This window comes from Rousettus aegyptiacus, unplaced genomic scaffold, assembly GCF_014176215.1.
Source record: "Rousettus aegyptiacus isolate mRouAeg1 unplaced genomic scaffold, mRouAeg1.p scaffold_m13_p_11, whole genome shotgun sequence".
Lineage (NCBI taxonomy): Eukaryota > Metazoa > Chordata > Mammalia > Chiroptera > Pteropodidae > Rousettus > Rousettus aegyptiacus.
Genome location: NW_023416286.1, coordinates 77,988,910 through 78,014,518, shown reverse-complemented (window position 1 = coordinate 78,014,518; position 25,609 = coordinate 77,988,910). Strand labels below are relative to the sequence as shown.

Sequence of the window (25,609 nt, the reverse complement as noted above, 5' to 3'; positions counted from 1 at the left end):
TCAAGTCCATAAGTATCTCTCCAACTAACTTAATTATACCTATTCCTACTGTTTTCAGTCTCATTCGTCTTATAATTTAACCCTGAGTGGGAAAAGGAAAAGAAATGTGTCACACCAAGATATTTCACTTTTATGATTATTTTGAATTAAAGGGACTTGAGAGACAGGCAGTGAAGAAGGGACACTCTTATCATCCTTTGTCCCTCTGAAATCAGGAGATACGTCTCCCATATGAAATGTGCCCATCTTGTACCAGGAGGGCGGAAGACATCTGTGTCACCAGAGCTAGGAATTCAGGGCCAAAAAGCTGTATAAATAAACCTTGTTACTTCACCAATTTACTATCAAGCCAAATCTTCTTGTCTTGTAAATTTTTCACAAACTTATTGTTTCTGTATCTAAAAGGTATAAAGGCTTCTTGCTCTGATTGCTTCTTTTAGTCTCACATTTTTGTGGGGTTTCCATAAATACAAAATTAAATTTGTTTGTCTGTTGTTAATTTGTCTCATGTCAATTTAATTTTTAGACCAGCCAAAGAACCTAGAAGGGAAGAGGGAAATATTTTTCACCCTACAGTGGATGAGTAACAGATTTCTTTGACTCCAATCTTATTTTCTGCTAACCATTTTTTTTTTTTACTTCCTATTAAGTGCAATGATTTCAAAACACAATTCTGATTATTACTTTCCCTACTTAAAATTCTTCATTAACTCCCTTTCAGTATTATTGTAAAGTCAAGATTCTATAACATGGTTTCTATCCTTAGGTCATATAGACCCTGTTAATCTCTCTAAATTCATTGCTTACTACTTTATTTCTTACCCAGTGAAACATGCCATGTGTTCTCTTTCCTGCAGCTCTTTATAAATTCTGTTTCTTAAACCAAAGTGCTCCCCATATATTTGTCTGGTTATTATTCATCTGTCAGGACTCATTCAACATATCAATTTCTGAAGGAAAATTTCTCTAACCAACACACTTAGGCTCTATCACAGTGCTAAGTATTTCCCTTACCCTAGAATTTATCATGCTATTTTAAGCATTTGCTATATTCTACATAAATACATTTTAAATATTTTAGAGAACTTTTCCCTTTTCCCCCTTGGTTCAATTTCATCTTACTTAATATTTATTTTTAAAAATCTGTCCTGCTTTCCCTCTAGGTTTATACATTTCAGCCTTAGTATGAAAACCTAAAAAAGTTGACCACGGAGCCAATTAGAAAGAAAAAAAAAAAAGAAAGAAAGAAACAGCTGACAATGTAAATATCTCACCAATGTATCTATTATGTGCAGATAAACTAACCCCACACACATCAGCGCAAACTGATTTGCAGCAATAATTCTTGATTCATTTAAGGAACAATCACATATATCTTATCCCATGCCAGCAACTATGCCAATCTTTGGAGACCTGACAGTAAATGCCACACTATCTTTACTTCTGTACAGCTGCAGGTGGATGCAGAATGAGAGCACTGTGACAGTATAACAAGAGGACACAAAAGGCTGAGTTTTACAGGCCAGGGGAAAGGAAATGAAGGTATTTTTATGTCTTGAAGCATTCATAATGTTTTTCAAGAGATAAACCAAATGATAAATGACAAAGTCCAATTTATTTAACACACATACACACACACACACACACACACACACACACACACACACGTTCTCTGTAATACAATCTGAGACATGAATCTAGCAATTGCTCCCAATCTGTTTCCATTATTTCTAATAGCTAGCTTGGGGAATTTTCAAAATATACATTCTCGAATATTTTTAAATAGTTTGCTTATTTATTCTAATGCTTATCCATTTAGGGGCGCCAGTGATAAATGGGATAACCATTATTCAACAAATGCAGAAGTTTTTTCTAGAGGCCTGGAATCTTGAAAGTTTTCAAAGGGATTTCATGTAGGTCTCCTGATACTCTCTCGAGAGTCTTAAAAATATTAATAATGAAAAAGTATAGATGCAAAATCTTAAAGTAATTTAAGAGCTTTAAAATTAATGTTTATTATACTAAAATGAAGTTATTATAAAACATTTTAAATACCACTTTACTGTTTGTAAGATACTATATGACCCAAAAGTGTGTTATACAATACAATGAAGGAAAATGGTCTATAGGAGGCTTTTACCTATTATTACTACATATATTATTTTTATTTCAATTTTAGAGGAATGATAAGTTCATTAGTATAAATATATTATGAAGATATTATACCATTTATATGCTCATAAACTTCTTTTATTTAATGTTCATTTGTAGAAGTGGCACATTTAAAATGTACACCACTGAACTGGTACATTTTCTTAGCAAATCAACAATTATTAAATCATGTAGTGTTTCCTTTGCAGACACTAGGGACTCAGAAAGGTAAGAAGTTGAAATATATCTCTTAAAACTTTGGTGCAATAATTACTAGCTTTTTAAATTTGCTACTTTTTAGAGAAGGAATACTTCTTCTCTTACAGTTAAAGTAAAACAGAAAATTACAGGACCTAGTTCTTCAAATACTTCTCCTTTCTTTCATTCTAACTTCCTTCTGTCTCCTTAGTCAATTTCATTTATCTTCATTACATCAAAGAGTTTTCCCTTATGGAAGAGTAAAATTCATAAGGGCAGGTACCTTCATCTGGCCATTAGGAATTTGGTTTTGTTCTTTAAAGGCAGCCTTGATAAATATTGTGTTTGCACAATATCATCAAAACTGGGACAAAGGGGTTATATATCTTTAAGGATTTTTGAAAGAAATTTACTTTAATCAGCGTTCAAATTTTTCAGCTAAATTTTAATCAATTTCTGTGACCAAAAATAGAACCCTCTACCCACTGAGGAATATAAAGATATGAGGTTATATTATTCTACTTCAACTTAATAAGGCTTTAGAAATTCACTGCACCTATTGATGGAAACTGTTTGCTTGTTTGTAGAGTATATCGCTCTAGGGTCTGGTGAAGGAGAAAAATAATAGAAATATTGAGAGATTCAGAAAAGAAAAGAAGGGAAAGAAAGGAGAAATTGAACAGAAGGACACAAGTCTCAGAATATACCCATTCCTGTCACAATAAGCAATGCCGTAGTAGCTACACAGCAGAAGGTGTTTTCCACTATAATTAAGTTGCCTTGCCCTTATCTTCCCCTGACACTCACACACACCAGCAACGATCCTCTGGTTATGTTACCAGGATGGGAGCATCTTTATTCTAGTGTGATCCCGAGTCTCTAAGGACAGAATATATTCAAGGGATTACACCGCACCTAAAATCAGCCAATTAATTCACTCCAGGCGAAAGTGATTGTTATACATATTATGTGTTACAGACCAGTCAGAGACCTTTGTTGTTTGTTTTTTAATTTAACAAAGAATTCTATTTCCTTTTCTGGCCGTGAGGATTACTACTTGGAGCTTCCAGAAACATCGCCCCATTGAAAACTGTCGTTGTAGTAGATGACAATGCATCTAACAAAGATAGCCAAGCAAAAATGGGAGGCAGGTTGCTTATTCATGTTATGGCGAAACCCTAACGTTCTGAAATTTGTGAACCAGTATATTTCACTTTTATTTCTTGCTTTCGCTAATTAAAATTCAGTTCCTGTTCCTTGTTATTTCTTACAATAAAATGAAAATTCTGTGGAAGCATGTATGTTACTTTTTAATATGAATTTTATCAAAGTATAGAATATAAAAAAAGTACACAAAAATATGTGATTTAATGAACTTTTCGCAAATGAATGTCACACTGGACTAAATCACTTTAGGTTCAGAGTAATTTGACTAGATGGATTACTAAATGTACCCCTCTCCTCCAAAGAAGGTAAATGAAATAAATTGTTATATTTGAAGTACATTATGCTGGCGACGGTCTTACCTGTGTCCACTCATTGGTTTGTGGATCGTAGGATTCCATGGTGTTGAGGTACGTTTGCCCATCGTAGCCACCAACGGCATATAATCTGTCACCTAGGAGACAAACTCCAACAGCATCTCTGGGCATACTCAAAGGAGCCACCATGGTCCATGTGTCTGTTTTGGGATCATATCTAAAATGTAAGGTTAACAGGACATAAATTCTAAGCACATTCAACATTTACTGTATGAATGATACCCTTTCAAAAACATGCTATGAAAAATAAAATAATTTTTTTTCTAAAAGTTTAACCATTTGAGCAGATATTCAAGATCTAATATCTTAGTATCTGGATCTCTGAACTTAAAGGTATTTTAAAAAATATACCTAGACTCTTACTTAGATGGATGCGTTTTAAAAAATGAATATTATGAGGAAGTCGGATATGTAAATAACTATTTTCCACAGTTGCACAAGGTTCTATAAAACAGATATAAGCAAAGTGCTATGGTCATGAAATGGGTGTGATAGTTAAAAATCTGGGGAAAATTATGTAAATCTTCACACTTGAAGTCTCCTTTAAGTCAGGCCTGAAAGTCTAGCCTAAATTTGCTTGAAAGAAGATGTTTGTATAGAACTGAAGTGTTAGTAAAATGTCTGGCTCTCTTTGAGGAAAGCAGGTGTACAGTGTGGCTGAGTTCAAGGCTGTATGATGGAGAAGTGTGCCGAAAAAGGTGTTTTCGATTAGCTTATGTGTTGCTTGATTTCTAGCATATGAAGGTGTTTTGTGTTTACTCAGTAGGAAAATAGGGAGCCTTTGAAACTTGGGAAAATGATTACAGTGTGAACAGAACTATGTTTTACTGACATTACTCAGGATTTTGCACAAGGGAGAAATTGGTAAACGAAGAGAATGAAGCTGGGGCCCAGGTTATTAGTGTTGAATTAAGCCAAAATTAAATTTTCAGAAAGGTTGATTGCCAAACATTACATACAGATATTTTATATTCTGAATTGCAAAAATCTGAAGACTACTTTGCTGAATGCACTTTACTTGATCTAAGAATGAATGATTGAACTACAACTTTCCTTTAACCTGCAACTGCCAGTTTAGATGCAAAAATGAGAAAGCCAGTAAGAAACCTGGAAGGTAAGTGTAAAAGAAGACTGGAAGAAAAATATACATACTTTTTTACAAACACTGCAAATATATATTTGTTTTTTGGCTCCAGTCTTGTTTTTCACCAATTGAAATTTCAATCCACAGACTCCTCCTAAACAAAGAAACAGACCCAAACGAGCCATAAAACTCACCTATAGTTTATTGGAAATAAAGAAGCCTATTGCAAAAGAAATGGTTGGAGGACTCCGAGGATCTGGAATTTTACTTCACAGAGAGTATTCGTGTTACCCAAGGTGTTACATGCATTTGCACACCATGGTTGAAGGAGTTGTGACAGCCAAGATGATATGTATGAAATGAGAGATTGGTTGAATGCTTGCAAAACCAGGAGCATCTTAAAGCATAAGTTGTCTAACCAATAAAAATGTCCTTTTACCTGCTGTCATTAATAAACACAAAATATCACAAATAGATGCAGGCACATTTAGGTGCACACAAACACATACAATCTATGCCATCAAAATCTTTTAAAATACTTAAATTTTTACCACAAACACTTTAAAATTTATAGAGATTTAATAGTACAATCCAGAAAATTGAACATTTTACAAGATAACTGACTGAATTTTTTAATTTTAAATAAATAGTAATAATAAATAAATAGGTAGAAGTAACTATTCTAAATAAAAAACTTAAAAACAACAAAATAAAGGTGAGTGGACCTTACTCATAACCCAATTCAAACAGACCAACTCTTAAAATTTGTTTGAGACATTTTGGAAGTTTTAATTCCAAGCATCAGCACTTAATAAGACATGGTTGAAGTTTCTATTAGTTGTGATTACATTAAAATATAAAATACTGATCATGTTTCACTGTTTGTTTCTGTGGTGAATTCAGAAACACACTGAGCTAAAATGACATCTTAAAGAATTTCTTTAATACTTCAAGAAAAAGGAAAAAGGATAGAAAAGTTAATGAATGAAACAAAAATGCCAAAATGATGATGGCTGTTGAAGCTGGGTAATGAATACAGGGGAGTTTATTTTATTGTTTACTTTTTTGTCTGTCAGGGAATTTTTGTAGTAAAAGTAACTTTACAAGAAGAATGTATAATACACTTTAATTTCAGTGAACAGTGAACAATCTTTATATTTTATTCACAATCATTTCACTTAAATAGCTTTTTTGAAGTCATATTTTAGTCCTCATTTAATTGTCATTCAGCTCTAGAGTTTTTTTCAACTGTCCACAATGCATACTTTGTTTATCACTGCAAAATAGGCAGAACTGAGAAAGCAGCTAACACTAGTGCACTAAGCAACAATAAATGCATTTCTGAAGGCTTATGAAATTTAAAGTGAAATAAATATTGACACAATTCTTAAATACACATATTCCAGGGGAAAATAAGAAAACAGTAGTACGTCCTATATTTAGGTGCAGATTTAGAAGTAATATCCTACATTTAAATATAAATGTAGGTTCATATTTTACAATATCCCTCAAGAGAATTAAGAAGTTTAGTACAAAAAAAAAAAAAGTTTAGTGCATTCTTCTAGAGAATTCAAATCTTTGAATTGGATGTGCCCATCTTCATTGATAGGTAACATACTTTATATTTGTAATAATAATCTCATAATTTATATCTGACAATATTAATAATATTTGAATTTATATATTGTTAGAAAAAGCAAAGTACACCAAAATAAACCAAAATAAAAACTGAGTACAATCCTCTCCCCACTCGTATACACACTGTCTTCCAAAGTATTTAGGAAATAATCACACAAATTCAAAATTACCTACTGGTGGTTATCCTTGTTCTCACATTAATGATTGAAAATTGATATTATTTTAGTATTTGGAATTTTATAGATTCACCTCTCAGCCTAGAGATATACAAAATCAGTATCCCCAAAATGAAATAAACAGCTTTTTAAACATTTTTTTTGCTTAGGAGAGTATTCACAGATGTATAAATGTTTTTCAATTACTAATAGTGAACTCTGTCACTTTCAGTTCGTGTTTTTGACAAAATGTAGTTCTAAGCATTTCTGTTTGTTTGTTTTGTTTTGGTGTCTGCATGTTTACTAAAAAAAAAAAAAAAAAGCGGGCGCTGTTTTTCATATCTACACTGTCTGCCTTTCCTGCGTTTAGTGTGAGTATATATGTAGTGGCTAAAATTGGCTGTAAACAGAAAACTTAATTCAGGCATAGTAACAAAACAGAAGTTAGTTTTTCCTTAAATCCCCACAGAAGTTTTTCAGATAATTTTTCAAGCATCATAATTTCCATATCTTAGGGGTAAGAATTGATCTTAAAATATTTATAGGAAAATTGTTTTAAATATAAAAGCATTACTTTGATAATAAATAAAATTGAGAATGTCCATTTTCCTAAATTTGTGCGAGCTCTTAAATGACAGCCAGCCAGAACGTCAGCTCTATGAGAGGACCATCTTGAATATTCAAGCCTTGTCGGGCAACAGGTGGCTGTACCACATGGAGTAGAAAAATAGCCCAAATGAACCCAGTCAACATGCAGAATCATGAAATAAAGTAAAATGGTGATTTTAAGCCACTAAAATTTTGGAATCATTTCATAGAATATCATCAAAACAATGGTAAATGACTTTAAGAAAAAAATATATGTTAACCTTAAAAGAAATGAAAAATATCTACATTTAAAGAAAATATAGGAAAATATTTGAGAAATATGTGATACACATATGGTTATTATTTATATCCCAAATTTATAACAACAAATAAAATAATTATTCTAGTCCTATTGGTTCAAACCAATGTATTAAAAAAAAAAAAAAGCCTAAGTCCTCATAGAATTTAAGATCAGAAGGCCCAATCCATCAGAAAATGCATGTTAATCCATACTTTGATTTATTCAGCCAATATTTCTAAACATTCATTATATGCTCTATGCCTGACACATAGAGCCTAAAGGTACAGTTGGAGAAACATAGAAAAAGACTGAAATTTTGCTAGCATTTAAACTTTGCTAGAAAGCATATTTTTAAAAAAAGCAAAAAAAGAATCTAACAGACATCAGTTTAATAAATAAATTTGAATGGCAAAGTTACTGATAAAATTGTTTTAGTTTATGATTTTTTTCTTGACTTCCCAAATCATCTACAACAAATGCTACTCCTAAATTAGGAAAATAAAAACTTTAAAATGGTTTGGAGATCCAAGAAACGATTTCTTAGTTTAAAATTTGTTCTCGACATATAGATTATTCTTTAACCAGAATATATCCTCAACACGTGATCTTGTATGCATCATGAATGGATGTGTTGCCTGTTACCTATAGTCATGTGTGAGGTGAAGTGGTTTTGAGTTGACTGTCAGTTTCAACCCCATGACAGAGGAGTAAGAAGCTGGAACAATGTTAGAAAAAAAAACATGTTATTATTTGTGTGTTTCGGATTCTCATGTTGACTATACACTTAACCTTTTGTTTTAAGATAATAGCCTTTTAAAAATTATTCGTTGGCATTCTTCCAATTTTCCTCAATTCTTCTTTTAAAAATATAATGGACACAGAAAGATTGAGAGATAGGACGGGATAATTTAATTTCTTTTCAATATCCCATATTTTTTTTATTCAAAAATGTGTTTAAAAGTTAATTTGATAAAAGGTATATTTTTAAAAATCTGGTTTTACTTAGGTCATGTTCTATTGCATCTACTCTTCAAGGTTGAGGAGAGGAGAAATGAGATGTTGATAGAACCAGAGATAGCAAGGACAAGCCAAACAGCTCTCTCGCTCCTCTCAGATTTTGTTTTCTCAGTAGAGCTTTAAAAATCACTTAAACTATTATTGGTCAACCGAATGTGGAGTATATGCAGATCTGAATGCTAGTTAAAACTCACTCGTAAAATGAATACCTTTTAACAGTTCAAAACTAAGGAGCAATATATGATGCAAACACTTTATCTCCTATATCGGAAATCTCTTATTAGCACTGTGAGCCCAAATCATGTATTTTTAAATAGATTTTCTCAACATGAAAATGAGTTTTCCAGTTGGATATGAGGATTGTTATCTTTCCATCTATATAGGACACGGCATGCTTCGTTTATTCACATACAGCTACCTTTCCACAGAATTGGGCTTCCTTCAAAGCATCCAGATAAATTGCCGTGAAGCCAGCATTCCAGGAAGAATATCCGAGGATAACAGACTATTCTATGTCTAGCTGAGCACTTCAGAGATAACACTTCCTCATAAATCATTGAGGCAAATATCTAATCCATGTACAAATTAGTAAATAAAATCGTTGCATCCCCTCACAGGGCCCATACATATGTGGGGTGTATATGTGTCTACCAGAAATTTGAACATAATTTGCTATCAAACAAATAGCAAAGATTATACATGCACAATAGAAAAACAATATCAACAGTAAACTAGTCTTTTCATGCTATACTCAATTGTCTGGCTCCAAAAATAAGATCTTAAGAGAAAAAAAAGTATGTTATTAAAAGTAAAAAAGCTCCTACCTAACATTTTAACTTTGAACAATTCAAGTAATTACTGTCTTGTAGAAAATTAAGGCTCTCACATATATCAAAACATGAGTTAATATATTAATTTGCAATATAGGCCTAGGATAAGCATCTATTATATAAATAAAAATAAGTATCTCCTTTATCATCTCTTTCACAATGTTTACAAATGCCGCAATTCTTGAATTATGTCTGGACACAAAAAGATAAAATGAGAAATTAAAAGAAATGAAAGAATCCAAAATTCCCTTCTTAGCTTATATATTAATGTTTTGGGTAATTTTAAAAGAAAATTCCATTGTGCTTTCAGTTTAAATCTGCATTGTGAAAATATCGCTTTGGCTACGATAAGGAGAAGAGATTGAAGGAAGCAAGAGTGTGTTACAAAGGCAGGGTTAAGAGATGCCTCTTCTATCTTGACACTTCTCTCCGACCAGGCCTCATTACTGGGATGCAAATTTGACCTGTGATTAGCAGTGTGACTGATGCCTTTCAGCATATTTTCTGATCCATCGCCTAGTTTCTGGTTTTATTTGTGAACTTAAATGTCTAATTACTTATTTCTTTGTCTCTTTTTTTTCTAATATATGTTAAGCTTTATTTAACACAATGTAAAACATATGAAAAACAATATCGAATAAGTAAATAGATGGATGAATGTGCTTTTTCTAAGGGTTGCACCTTCTGGGTCTAAATTCTGCCAGAACTTACTGCATCTTTTGGACATTGATTTTCATCCCCTGAGATGCTATCACTAGGGTGAGGCTTAGCTACAAAATTAGTTTTCATTGTTCCATCAGCTATTCTAAGCTCCCTGCTCTAGCTCAGACCTTGCCTTGTTTGTTACCTGCTCTGATTTGAGGTGCCAGTGTTCTCTGTGTTTAAGACAGCCTGATTCTTTACATTTTTTATAAATATTACATAACTGTACTTTAACACCACCATTATATAATACCTTTACATTCCATAAGAAATCATTGTCATATAGTAAAATTTGTTTGCCTATCAATTTTTAAAATATAGTACTGTATACTACATCTTGCTCTTTATAATAATTTGTTTGCCTGTAATTATATGCTAGAAAGCATTCTTTATATATATGTGCTAAATAATTCTACAGAGGTACCATTATGTGTCTTGAATTATTGATGGCTTACATGTTAAATCACCAATTTAGAATATATGTTATAGAAGGTACAGAAATGCTATTAATCTGACACATAGTATGAGCTCAAATAAGAATCATGATAATGTTGTGTGCCTCTGCATTACTTAAGCTGCTTATACCCACTACATTCTTATAACTTAAATAAGCTATGCTTATTTAGATCTAATTTTGCATCATAAATGTGTCCCTAGACTGAATTATTGATGCCTCTGCTCACAAACAACAGTTCGATACATTATATAGTAAAGTTAGAAGGGAATATGTGTATGAATCATTTCATTAGTAGCATTTATATAAGATATTCACAGTAAAAATAGGAGCTTCATCATATTCATCTTCTTTGTCATTTTCCCTAAGAATTAAGCAGTGGAAAATATGAATGAGCTGTAGTACTAGAAGCATTTTAAAAATAAATGATTGTATGATTCTGTGTATAAAAGTATGCATCTATTTCTTTGGACTCTGACCACTCTCTTCATTGTAACACCTGTAGTTCCTAATTTCCCTGGACAGGAGATTGTCGAAGTTAAACTACTGTGGGCTTAATGTGCTCCTCTGTGTGTATGTGCCTGTAAATCTACGTTCTATTTCACAGACTGGCAGTACCATTGAACAGTTCCATATTTTATTCAAGTGGCTTAAGTTTGAACAGAGCCTGTTTGCTAAAAGCTATCTCTTGTCATCAGTCTTTTTCTCAATTAAAATAATCACATATCAAAAAAAAATCATAAATGAGAAAGCACTTTTCTCCTACTGACTGAACCATTTACAAGCATGAGTATAAAGGATATATATGTATTTTTAATATTAAGAGAAAACTTGTTTTGATTTTCAGTGCTATCCACCCAATATCTTGTTCTTCTGGGCACAATTTAGGATACTGTTCTCCCACACTCATTATGTTTTCTGTGCCATGTGGACTGGTTTATCATCAAAGTATGAACAAAAGAGAATTATATTACTTGCAGGCAGAATCTTTAAGAACCAGCAAACAGTTTACTACTCTGGCTTTTCCCTTCTGATGTGTGATATAAGCTCATAGTGTAGCTTATATGTCATTCTGGGTATTAGAGTTATAATACCTTGGAGTTGTCACGGACATGCAGCATGAGTAAGAACAAAGCATTATGGCATTAAGTCACTCTGCTTTTAAGTTTTTGTTACAGTAGAATTTACATATTCTGTTGCAGTTGATAAAACAATCAACCTCAAGTTCCTTATTCTCACTTCCCCATATATCAGTATATATCCTGTCATAATAAGTAATATCACCATAAGTTTCTTTAACTCTAACTCTTACTGCACACAATATAATAGTTCTAAGTGATGCACAGTAATTAAAGACAACTTAGCTATAACCATGCTAGGAAGGGTTATTGAACCAAATCTAAAGCCAAGGTGCCTTTATACTCTAGCCTTTGTGCATCTGGCCAATTAGAACAAATTAAAAGAGGACCTATATTTTTTCCATACACCAGAATTATAGACAATATAGTTCTAACAACTCTGTCTTGCATTAAGAAAAGTATGGCATAAAACAAAGGGGCTCGTAATTCACCATTGAGAGTTTAAAGGAAGTAGTTGCATAAAAAAGACAGGATGAAATGGAAAAAAAATTATTTTCTAATTAAGAAAAAATAAACTGACATATTTAATAAATTAAAATTGTATTTTAATCAACCTTTTAAAAGATATTAAGGAGAAATTTAAAGATTACTTCAGGATCTTGAGGACAAAATGTAGGGTTTTAAATAAAAGTTGAATAAAGGAAGGAAGAAAAAAGGATGGAGGAAAACAAGGAAGGAGAGATATAAGGGGGGGATTGAGGAAAGAAGGAAGGAAGGGGGGAAGTGAGGAAGGAAGGAAGGAAGGAAGGAAGGAAGGAAGGAAGGAAGGAAGGCAGGCAGTAAGGAAGGAAGAAGAGAGGAAGGGAGGGAAGGAAAGAAAGAAGGAAAATAAAAAGAGAATAAAAGTGTGTGTGAGAGAGAGACAGACAGAAAGAGGCCGAGAGATGGAGAGAGAGGAGAGAGTACACAAAGCAGCTCTAGGAGCTGAATTTATCTTTCTTAGATTATGCAGTTTTTAAAATCACTCGAATCAAGTGTCAGTGTAATTTGCACTGTCTCTTTCCCATAGCAGTGCCTTGAGGTCTTACCTTTCTACGTAATCTAGGAGCCGGGAACAGTGATTTGAAGCAGGAGCATCATGACCTCCCACTGCGTAAAGAAAGCCGTCACACGTGGCCACTCCAACACCCCCCCTTCTCTTACACATCGGAGCACACATGTTCCACTTATTTGTGTGAGGATCGTAATACTCCATTGAACTCAAACAGGAACTTCCATCACGTCCTCCAACTGAATACAACCTAAAAACATAATTGGAAAACCATGATTTAATACTACAGTCTGAAGGACAAAATGTAGAAAAGGAAAAGTCCTTTAAAAAGAAATTTTAACCACAACGTGAGCCGAGGATGTATTCGAAATAATTGCTTCACATGGACATCTTTGTTAAAGGTACTCTAGAAATGATGATACATGGCCGGAGTTCCCATAATTCTAACATGCAGTATATTAGATGAAACTAAATCAACTACAATTTTCTAACCTTTATTATTTCTAGAATATTAAATAGATTTCAACTTGTTATGGCATACAATTAAATCATGTCAATATATTATTTTAATAAATATTGAGGAGTGGTTATTTAAAATCTAGAATATTTACCTCCAGTTTTTCTTGAACATGACCATAATCAGAAGAAAACTGATTTACTTGATCAGCATTTGATTTGCACTAGCAAATCAATCATGCCTACTCCTTGAGTTCTGTTCCCATAGTTTAGAGTGCTAAATAAATGGAATAATCTAAACAAATATTGTCATGACACCAGCTTCCTTAATTAGTGCCCATACTATAGCTAATGTGTTACATAGATAAACAAGACTTTGCAAGAAAAAAGTGTGTAGTGATGTTTGATTGAATACTACTGAAACTTAATCAATACGCTCATGTTGCTATAGTTATTTCATTAATGAGAAGTATGTTATGAACCCAGGAAAATAAGTACTACAGCATAAGTGATGTTTAAATGATTAGAAATACATGGTCTATTCCTAATAAAATAGATCTTGCCCGTTTGATGGTAGCCATGAACATTTAATCACAATATAGAGTTGCATTTATTTATTCATTCACTCATTCATTCATTCAATGCTTATTTTTGAATTTAGTATGTGCCATAAACTATCCAAAGTTCTGTGAATATATACATGAACAAAACGGGGAAAAAAAATCCCGCATTCAATTCTTCTGGGTAGACATAACATACAAAATAAACATCTTTAGAAGGTGCTAATGCTGTATATCGAGACAGAGCAGGGAAGTGCAACTGGTAGAGGGAGTGTTATGGTTACACCCTCATAACGGATTAGTTGGGAAGTGACGTACAGGTGGACCTCATACAGTCATTTATAGATTTTTACATCCTGAGTGAAACAGGAAGCCATAAGATCATCATGAATAGAGGAGTAGTATGACTTGCTTATGTTTTAATAAGATTAGATGTTGTGGGATTTTTGTCTCACTAGTGGACATTATGGTCAATGTATTGGTAAATAGACTTAAATCTATACTTTTCGGTTTCTAATGCAGAGAAAGATGGTATTGCTTTGCATATAAAATAATTCAGGTCTTGGTTTTACAAATGTGTCCTCTAATATCCTTTAATAACTCTAAAATATGATATTTAAACTGATTTCAAATCCTGGAGACATTTTTTTAAAGCTGTTTGTGTCCATCTTAATGCCTGCCATGATAAAATGTTTCTGATTGCCCAAGTGTGCCCTTTATGGATATAATGCCTTTTTGCTTGATTACTCACAAGTTATCTGCCAGCTCTCGATCTTGCAATATGTTGAAATTAAACAATAGGAGCATTTTAAAGGGCAAGTGATGGACAATTCAGCTTGCAAAGGCACCTAGAAGTGAGATAATTATTCACTCTAAAGTTTTCATCTTCCTACACACTTTATGAAATCTGAACTTCATTTATTTCTGTGTTTTATTTAATTTGGAGATCTAACTCAAAAGAAGTAGGCTCTAATTTTGAGGTATTATTATTAAATTTTAACTAACTATTTTTTCACAGGAATTTTACTTACTGGATAACTATCTTCAAACAAGGCACTTGGCACAATCCTGTTGTTTTAAAGGAATTGTCGACCTCAGCCTGCTCTATTTATTTATACACATTACAATGGCAACTTACAGTATTGATATATATGAGCCCAGCATTTCTGATAATTCATCATTTCCATGCAAAAATGTACATTTTCTCTTGAAATTATTAAAAATGCTTACAGATACAAATATATAGATCAGTGTATATAAAAATAGTAATAATTAATATAACATATTGCTTACATTATAGAAGTCAAATGTTGAGCCTATTAGTATAGCTTATTATTTTGAAATTAAACGTTCCAGCAACGTTCACAAGTTATAACATCATTGACTTTAACATGATTGTGTAAACCCTCCCCTAATAAAATCCAGTAACACAAGAAATAACTTTATGTAATGTCTTGATAAAAATGACCTAATTCAACATTGCTTTTGTAAAGTAAATATTTGATATATGATAGTCATTATTTTATAAATTACTTTCTAAAGCTTAATCAAGGTTATCAAGTGTTTTTTTCATTTGGTATATGTCCCTTTTAATGTGTTATGTTGTCTACAGATCAATAGTGAAATTATTGTAATTTTAATAATATAATATAAATTATTGATTAATACCAGCGCAAAACTAGTTGGAAAGAGTAAATACACTGAATTTTTCAAGTACAAGCTTCAAAAAATATTTGATAAAATTGTAATTTGTGAAAAGATATAATAGTGTCCTTTTTGACTGCTTTATAGACCCATTGTTAAAATCAATAGACGTATTTAATACTTGAAAAGGTTTTGAAAATTATGTACTTTATGAATGTATACTATTGACCAACAAGATCTATAATCCACTTATTCTGAAACATAAATTTGCTACGTGACTAAACTAGAATGTAAAAATAAATAATAACAATAATAACTATTACTATAACTATTATTAAAGTTAAAAAAATAACAAAGGGATAGAAATAATATACTCTAAGCAGTTAGGAAAAATGCTGACATGTATACACAAAACTTTATGGACAATTACCAAAGGTTATCTTCTCAGGTCTTCCCTCACAGTCTATTTAATTATGATTTATATTGATTTCTTGCTTTGTTTTACTATAGTGACAAATTAGACGTTGGGATTCTGAAGAGCAAAGGAGAATCTGATGCTAGAAGTAAATGTACTGACAACATAGGAAGCGACAGCTGACAGTTTCACAGCAAGAAAGGAAATGTGACATTTTAACTCAGAGTTGAAAGAGGAGCAGAAATTTGTAAGATGAAGAAAGGGGGAAAGCGTTACATACAGGGAAAACATTATGAGTAAGGACAGGGGCATGAAAGGTCATAGCAGGTGATAAATGAAGAGTGGCAGGTGTGTCATGTTGATGAAAGGGGTGGTAGTGAGGGAAGATGCAGCTGGTAGCATTAGACTGGGAACGAAGGGAGTTGTACGCCGTGGAATTTCATTCTGAGACCATGAGAAAAGGACAGCAAAATAACATGCTTAAGAACCATCAGGGTCATAGTTCAGTTTGCTGTGAATATTGACCAGTTTGTCTCTTGTATGCCAAAAATTGTCAGCAGATCAGAAATATTCCTTAAGTAAACTCTTACAATTTTGCTAACAGTGACAAGAATCTGAGCCTTCCCCACTGCTTTCCCTAAATTGTGTGCTTTTTCAGTGTACAGGTGAGTTTTACCTAATGGTTAGTGACCAGGTCTCACACTTTAGACCTAGTTGCCGTGTGCCCATCTAAGTGAGTGTCACATATTTATAATTCTAGTGACTACAATATAGCATCTGTAGGAAACAAATTCTGTATTAGTTAGGATATGGCTTCAAATGTGTGTAAAATGGCTTTCCACGCGTTGAGCCCCTGGCCGTTTCCCACTTTTGACTATATCTGTAAAGTATGATCCTTTGTCATGAACTGTGAAGGGTCTGAAATTTTACCCTACTTGAAAGCTAACAAATTAGCCTATCACAGTTTCATAGATACTGGAAAAAGACACAGGATTCCTGGGTCAGAGTAAAATGACTTTATTAATCACAGCACAATAGGCATCATTGTCGATGTTCCTCTAGAGTGATAGAGACTCAGGTCAGCTCTGCAGTGAGTTTTTCTCTCATCTGAAGAACACTGAGTTCAGGAAAAGCTAATACTTTAAAAGAGGCTGCCAACAAATATGCCCAACCTTTGCTCTGAAGGCACTATTATTCTAGTAGAGGAGACACTGGAAAGGGAGACACTATTGTTCTAGTCGAGGAACAAATTTCTCTACCCTAAAGAAAGACACTGTCTCTATTTTCTAAAGCTGTTTGATTTAAAAATATTCTTTAAAAGATAGTATGAAAAAAATTGCTAATATGAATGCTTAAACTGCAGCTCAGAGTTGTCTATAAACCCTCTTGTCCTGATGCCCTCAGGTAGCCCTCACTATCACTACCACGGGTCAAAGAGAAGGAGGAAGGAAAAGTGGAAGAAGGCCCACCTCTTCTCCCTTTAGGACTTCATCTTTTAAGCTGCACAAGTCATTTCACACATGCCGTTAGCCAGACCTCAGTCACATGACAATACCTAATTGATAAGGTGCTAGAAAGTATTCTTATTTTAGGTGACTGTATGCCTACCAGATAATTGCTGTTTATATTGTCATATGAAAAGGAGTGAATGGGCATTAGGAGACACAAGATCTCTTCCAGTCCTGTGTGCCATTGTGCATTCTCCCTTTGGTACCTTTTTCCTACAAAAGCTAGGTTACTTCTCACTCATCCATCATCAATCCGTTCAGGTCTGTGTCTCTTCTAGAAAGTTTTTCCTGATGCCACTTTGACTTCTTCCCAGAAATTTAACATTACTGCCAGTTTGTATCCTAGGTAAAGTTGTTTAATATTTTTCGTACTGTATCAATAATGCATATTTCAGGGATGGCTACAGAACATGTTTCCAATACCATTATCTAAATATTTGAAGGTTTGCCAATTAGCCTTGATAGTAAACATAATTTTTATTCACAATATATTGTTACCCAGGAATTATATTCAGGCACCCTTTCCCTTGCATCACGAAGGTACAAGAATTGCACAACTCTCACAGTATAAAACTTTTAAGGCAATTCTCTAGATTCGGAACTCTGTTTAATCCTTTTGTTCCCAGTTGTTGGAGAACTCTTTAATCTGAAGGCTTGTGCATAGATCTTACTATCAGGATATTCCAGCATCTGCTCTTCAGTGAACCTTTTCATGAGAGGTGTTTTTTGGAATGCCTTATGGAATAGTGAGTAGGATGTCAGTTAGCTTACAACAACAGTTTGCATGACCGCTTTTGTTTCTGCTTATTAAGAAATGTCTACACGTGAGCCAAACTCAGTCTGACACATGCTGACACTATATTATGGCTGGTAAGCAAGGTTGTGGGTCAAAGACAGAACACACTTACCTTTATTTATTAGAATGTGCCCGTATTTCCTAGAGGGACCTCATAATTATAAATATGTAAATTACTTTGGGTCAATTAACCAAATCCCCAAACTTGATAGAATTCAACAACCTAAAACCCGAGAGAAATGGTCACTTTTATGCTTAATCCTTCCACATGTCTCTTCGTCCTTCCTTCTTTACATATATTGCAATTCTTGTTATTTTTTATTTTCCTTTAATATAATGTAAGCTCTCTGAGGGCAGATGTGATTTCTTTGATATGTCATCATGGCCAATACATGGTTGTACATTTAAAACAAAAATTAATGTAGTACTTCTTTTCTTGAAAAAGAGTGATTTATTTATGAGCTTGTCAAAAAAAAAAAAAAGTGCCTAAGTTCCAGTGAAGTAAGATTTTGACAAATGACAGAGGAAAGTATTGATCATACGTCTTGGAAACACAAAGGAAGGTAAGATTAGTTGTTAATGGGTGAATTAAAAAAAAGTTCATAGAAAGGAAGGTACAGATTAAACTAGGTTTTGGATGACAGAAAATATTATAATGATCTTACTTAGGTAAAAGAAAAATTTAACGTATTTTTCATACTTCCTGACACTATTGTCCTCAAGTGCAAAAAATAATCCTATTAGTACTGATCTTGCCACATGGAACATCATACACATAAAGAACGTGATTGTGTTAAGCTATCACTCTAGAGAGTTTTCAAATGTCTTCAAAGATTGAATGAAAATCGAAGGAGAGAAAATAAGAAGACGGTCACAAGTTACTAAGAAAAAAATCAATGTAAAGGAGAGCTAGGCAGAGAGACAGACCAGTATGTGAAAAGGCAAAGGGGTGTGAACAACCAAGGCCTGTTCAGGGAATCGGAGTGATTCAGTATGTCGGAGACAGAGGGTGGCTGTACAGTCAGTGGTAAGTGAAGACTGGAGAAGGAAGGAGAGGTCTAAACGTAAGATGCTGTGCTCCACCTCTGTCTGGTAGTGGATCTGCTTAAATAGGGATCCCAAGTGAACTGTCAGTCGTTGCTCCAGTTATTTGAAGCACAAAATCAAATAATCCCTTTGATCCACTGGAATACATTTTAGCCAATCTACTATTGTGATGGGCTTTCCTTGAAGAATTATAAATTATTTTCCAACCTTACTGATCTTTATAAAATTGAAATGCAGCCATGCCACTGCCCCGTTTTAACCTTTTATAACATCTTTACCTTAGCCAAATTGCTGTATGACCTGAGACCTGCCTTTAAATGCAATTTCTCGGGGCCATTCTTTCTTACTATGGTCCAGCCAAACAACTTTCCCTTCATTTGTTTGCATTTCATACTCAGAAACTTGATGCAAATTGTTTCTTTTTATTGCAGTTTTTTCCTCACTTTCTGGAAATATGCTAAGACAATCAAGTCTCAACTTAAAAATATTTTTTTTTTTTCAGGAGGCAAATTGCAAACCTCCTGAGCCTATTAGTATTCCCAACTAAGACTTGGAAAACAAGAAGGTTTGTTGTTATTGTTGTTGTTGTTTGTTCGTTTGTTTTGGTGCACGAATCTAAGATAATATGATTTTAATATGAATTGTTTATAATATAAAAAGCTTACAAAATTTGGGTTTACATCTTCAAGAATAGCAAAGTTTAAATACAAAATAGAAACAGAGACCTGGACGGCACCAATCAAGTGACAGATCTTGAGGCTTAAATTACTATACTAGGTATTGGGACCTCCTGGAGAAAAGAACAGACAATGACACCTGTTCCGATACTTCAAACTGAGTAAGTTTCAGGCTTCAGTTGCAGAAATTGCAACTTGTAGAGATTGCCACTGTCCCCCGAATATTATTAACGTGAGATTTAGAAAGAATGAGTCAATAAGGTTTGGACAGTGAATCATGAAACAAACTGTTGTTTTTGTCTGTTTTTCAGATTCTCTAGGGGCCATAGTATACATTTACTAAAATTCAGTCTTATTTATGAATGTGCTTAGGCAGTATTGGTATCTGCTTTATGAGCTACCTCAGGAAATAAAAATAAACAAACCAGTAAGAGCTTTTGGCTACAAAGTAAAGTTTGAAAGAACAAAGCTAAAGCAGAAAGCAAAGAAGAAACAAGAATTACTAGTGAGAGTATCAGGGCGTCTGGGGTTTTATATGACCAGTGATCACACCAAAATATCTATCCACCGTTTTGTTGTATTTCCTTTATTTATCAAGTAGGTTTGTGGCTGTGCTGGCATAAAATGATGTATATACCACTTAGCTTAATCTGTCTTATTGAAAGACTAACCAAAATGTTTCATGAAATTGATATAATTTTGCTCTTGAATTTATTAGAATACATGCATTAATTTTAAGCCAAAACTAATTTGTTGTTTTTCCACAAAAAATGGTGTCATAAATAATCTAAACTCAAGAAGAATGTTCACTGGGTTTATTAGCCTTAATTGGGAAAATTATTGGAAATAATATTCAGAGAAGCAACAGTCAGGTTAGAGTGACACATTAGCGAGATGTGAAAATAAAACAAGAGGGAGAAAAAAAAACACATCAGTAGGGGTGAGAAAAAAATAAATAACTGTCAGAGGGTGATGCTGAAACAATTTTCTGTTATGGGGCTGAAGTGAAAGGTCACTTTCTAGTGATCATGTTTCTCTCTGAGTAACAGAGAAAAAACAACAAGATATTAGGAGACAGCCATCAAACCACATAAATTTTAAAGCTCTTAAATCACACCTGTGGCAGAGGAAGATACCCAAATGAAAGCTGTATTATTTTGCCTTAAAGGAGGAAGATTATTTGAAGAAAATATAAATCATTCAAAACTTTTTCGTAGAATAGGATTAAAATTTGGGAAAATGTACTTAATTAAAATGTAACCAATTACAAATTAAAAACTTTAGATATTATCACATCCTGATATTTGGTACAAGAATGGTATTAAAGTAAAACAGGATTTCTTAAGATATTAACTATCAAAGCTAGCCAGAAAATACAAGGACAAGAAAATGACCTGGATAATGAATTTCACGTATAGCCAATTTAAAAGGGTCATTAGAGAAACTGAATTGACAATACAGTTATAAAAACGTGAAAATTTGCAAAACATTGACCATTAAATATTTTATTTATTAGATATTTATCCCATTTATTAGTGATTGAGTTTAGAGAAGATTTATAAAAAAGAACACACATATATTAAGATATTTAAAAGCAAGTATTAGGGAAGGATTACAAAGCTCTAATGAAGCTAATTATCAAAAATCTAAAATAAGTAACATAAGTAACTTTAATATACTGTGTGTGTGTATGTATTCTCCTTACAGAATATACCAAAGGAATTAAATAATGAATGGATAAGGATATTTTTCATCGCTGTTGAACAAATTTGCTGTGTTAATGAGACATCCATTTTCTAAAGAATGTAATGAATGAAACCATTAACATTAATTTAAGTGGTAAGAAAAAGTCCCCAATAAACCTATGGACTGTTACTTTTGTATAAATATTTGAAAAAGTAAAAAGGCAATAAAAGGCCTATACTTTTCATATTGGAATTATAAAAATTAACATCCAAGAGAAGTATTTGTTGTTATTGTTTTACTTTCCATGAATAGATATGCCTACGGTTTTTTTAATTTAATATAGAAGAATGTGAAATATTATTTTTATTTTCCAAATTAAGTGATTTGTAAATGAAAAATATTGTTATTCTTAAGGAAAATAGTTCTTTCAAGAAAAAAGATAAACAGGTAGAAAAATAATAATATATAGTTTATATTGAGTAAAATGACAATATTAACATAAGTGAATAGATATTCTTTATTATTGTTACTAAAAGGTATAACAAAATTTTTAAAAATGTATTAAGAGTGAGGAATTGAATGAACCTAATTCACATAGAAACAATTCAATCCAGGAAATTTTTAGATAACTTACAGTGAGATCAGATGGAAAGATTGTAATGTTTCAATTCCCTTTTCTGACAAATCTCAATATAACTTCAATATAACTAGAAAACTATTGGAAGAACATCTCTAATCACTCTATATAACACCCCATCACTCCATCACTATAGGATCAATAGGGTGCATACAATTTGAACTTGTCACTCGTACACAATAATTTTCCAAAGCAGCAATGACAATAAGATTCTGGAATTTTCTTAACGATAGCCAAAAGGAACTAGCAAGAATATCTACAGATATTATTTGATGTTGAATATAGTAGGAGTAGAAAGTTTGATAGTCAAAATTATGCTGCAGGAAAGCAGCATTACCAACGAACAAAAATAAAACTAAATTGATAGATAGCAGTTTATTTTCCATGATTCTGCTCCATCTTACCTTTCTCATCTAATAGATTTTTGAAATAATAATGGATATTGATATTAATTAAACTCCTAACAAAATATCTAAGTGTAGGATTTTGAGAGCAACTAAACATACTATGAGAGGACAGAATTAAATACTCTTTGACAAGACAAATTTTGTCAAAAATTAAGAAAACATACATTTGGTGATACAAGAGAATTTAAAGGTAACATGATAACACACTCATTTGACATAAGATATATATGAAGTAGATAGGAAAGAGGATTCAAATAAGAATATCATGTAAGAAAAAATAAAATGCAAACATTTAAGTCTGTTTTGGAAAAAATAAAATTCATAAACAAAATGTCAAGGATTAAATCTATGATACGGAAGAAAAAATTTCCCATTTCAAATGGAAAAGTAAAAAAAAAAAATAGTGGGAGAAAAGGAATTTACGGGAAAAATCCTACTAAAGAAAATATTTAAATTAAAATATTTATTTTAAGCCTGAAAATTATCATTTTGTTTATAATATCAAAATTAGGGAACTACTTTAGATATATATTATTTTAGATGTAAATATTTTACAAATATTTAGATATTTTTGTTGTAAAAAAATCAGATACTACCTACTCTTTTTGTTTTTTGTTTGTTTGTTTGCATATGGCGGACTACTGCATAGCCATTAAAATTTGAATCTCTAAGAGTTTTTAATGCCATGGAAGTGTTAATTTACAATTTGGGTGAAAGGAATAGTTTATTTTTTAAACAATGTTCTATAATAATAACTTTGTAGATACACATCACATATTTAGAAAAAAAAACATTTAGATTGTCAAAGGTTATTAAGAATAACTAAATTGGACAGGGCAACTCATTTAACGTTTACTCAGTAGATACAGTAAATGTGTATTGTGCTCTGGGATATAATAATGAATGATGCAGATGAAATCTCAACATTTATTGTATATATAGGCTAGTGAAAAGAGACAAAATCAATAACATGTAATTTCAAGAACAATAAGTAGTTTTAGGTAGTATGCAGGATGGTCTATTTTAAATATGATGGATAATAAATAACTCCACGTGGACAAATTTTTAGATGAAATATGAACAATGAGAAGGATCCGGGCACATGGGAATTGGTGGGAATAGCCTAACCTCTCAGACAAAGAAAAGAGGAAATTCAAAGGGACTGAATTGGTTCAAGCTTGCCATATTGACATATAGATTAAAGGACAACTTGGCCGATGTACAGAGGAAAAAATAAAAAGAAGAGTAGGCAGGAAGGAGATCCAGAGGGTCCCTTTACATAAAGATATGCATCATATTCTAATTGCAAAAAGAAGTTCTTGAAGAGGACTAATGTATCATTTTCATTTGTAAAAGGATTGCACTGGCTGCTTTAGCAAATGGTCTTCGGAGGAAAGATAAACGTGGAGAAGAGATTGTTAGCTTCTGCAGCTGTCCACACCAGAGGTGTTATTAACTTTGTTTAGGGGTTCTCATGGAAATTAGGGGGAGTGTATTTTGCCATTGCCAAAGGATGTCAGGCAATGTCTGGAGACTTTTTTGTTGTCATATTAAGGTGGGAGTAGAGCTATCATCTAGTGGATAGAAGCCCAGATGATGCTAAACATCCTGTAATACACAAGACAGAGCCAACCCCTCTACCAAGAATTATTTGGCCCAAAATATCAACAGCATTGAGGTTAAGAATTTCTGATTTAGGGTGAATGGAAATGGAAATGATGAAAAGGATAAACCAGTATAATCACGGAAAAACATATATTGAGCACCAAACTTCTAGTATCCTTTTGAAGGCTCCTTAAACTATTTTAATAAGATATAAATAAGCAGATCTTTAGTGGACATAATTTTCATAAAATATATTTGATGCTTCTTTAACTAGCAATTAATGTGAAGAAGTTTTGGTTTCTATTTTATATGAAGAGGCAACCAGAAAAATATGCAGCCTTGATTTGTCAATTATCCATAAAGATGTTTACATTTTTTTAAAAATCAAAAATTGTATTTAAAAAGATTTTTATTGAACCAGCTTACTATAAGTTATTTTAAAAAGAACATTCACTCCGAAACTTTTTCTTTTTCAAATGAAAAGAAGAAAAATCTACTCACTTGCCGTTCAATGCTGCTACGCCAACTGTGCTTCGGGCAATGGACATACTGGCTACAAAAGTCCATTGCTGACTCTGGGGATCCCACCTCTCCACTGTATTCAGATAGCTCCAGCCATCATGGCCTCCCACAGCATAAATAGGGCCTTCGAGGACTGTCACACCTAAAACATGGGAGAAATGAATACTGAGTAATGTATTTCACAGTGAGATTTTAAATATCAAACTGATGGTAGTAAAAACTGTGATACTATTCAGAATAGTCTCTAGCTGTTACGTAACAATTGCAACAAGGTAGAAACTGTTTACTAAAAGTGAATTATTTCATTAAAGTGAAATAAAATTAGAACCAAAACTAAATATCATGACCTAGATACTTTATAAAAGAAAACAAATTTCTTTATTTATACCCATGTGAAGAAGCAAATTCTAAAAATCAGAGATGATGCATTTGGGGCCTCTACTTTGAAGAATATTTCTATACTGCCATTTAAAGTACTTTATTACTTTAAGTAATGTAATATCAATTTTAACAGATCATAGTATATACCTCTATTTTATTAAGAATTTCTGTAATTTCTCCCAGAAATATATTTTAATAAAAAATTATCAATATATATTTTGTTTCTCTTTCTTACTTTATTTCAATATTATGTGTATATATATTTAGGAATTGAATTTTTGCTTGCTGAAGTGATTGTTTTAAGTTATGAAATGTTTCTTTATGCAGTAATGCTTTTTACCTTAAAGGTCTAATTTGTCAATTATTAATGAACCTACATTAAGATGGTTTTTCTTCCAGTATGCTGATCTTATTTTATTTATGTTTTTCCTCATGCTTCATCTTGTATAGAGATAACACAAATAAATCACTTTGTCAAA

The 25,609-nt window shown here is 32.5% G+C and overlaps 1 protein-coding gene across 2 annotated transcripts in view; it reads right to left on the bottom strand.

The window, feature by feature from the left end:
* KLHL1 (kelch like family member 1) overlaps positions 1 to 25,609 on the bottom strand; it is a 266,430-nt gene that overhangs the window by 2,799 nt on the left and 238,022 nt on the right. For both annotated transcript variants that reach the window (XM_016122531.2, XM_016122532.2), the window contains 3 exons: positions 24,729 to 24,891; positions 12,827 to 13,039; positions 3,876 to 4,047 (listed from right to left, as the gene is read on the bottom strand). In XM_016122531.2, coding sequence (XP_015978017.1) covers positions 3,876 to 4,047; positions 12,827 to 13,039; positions 24,729 to 24,891 — 548 coding nt within the window. The remainder of the gene's footprint in view (positions 1 to 3,875; positions 4,048 to 12,826; positions 13,040 to 24,728; positions 24,892 to 25,609) is intronic.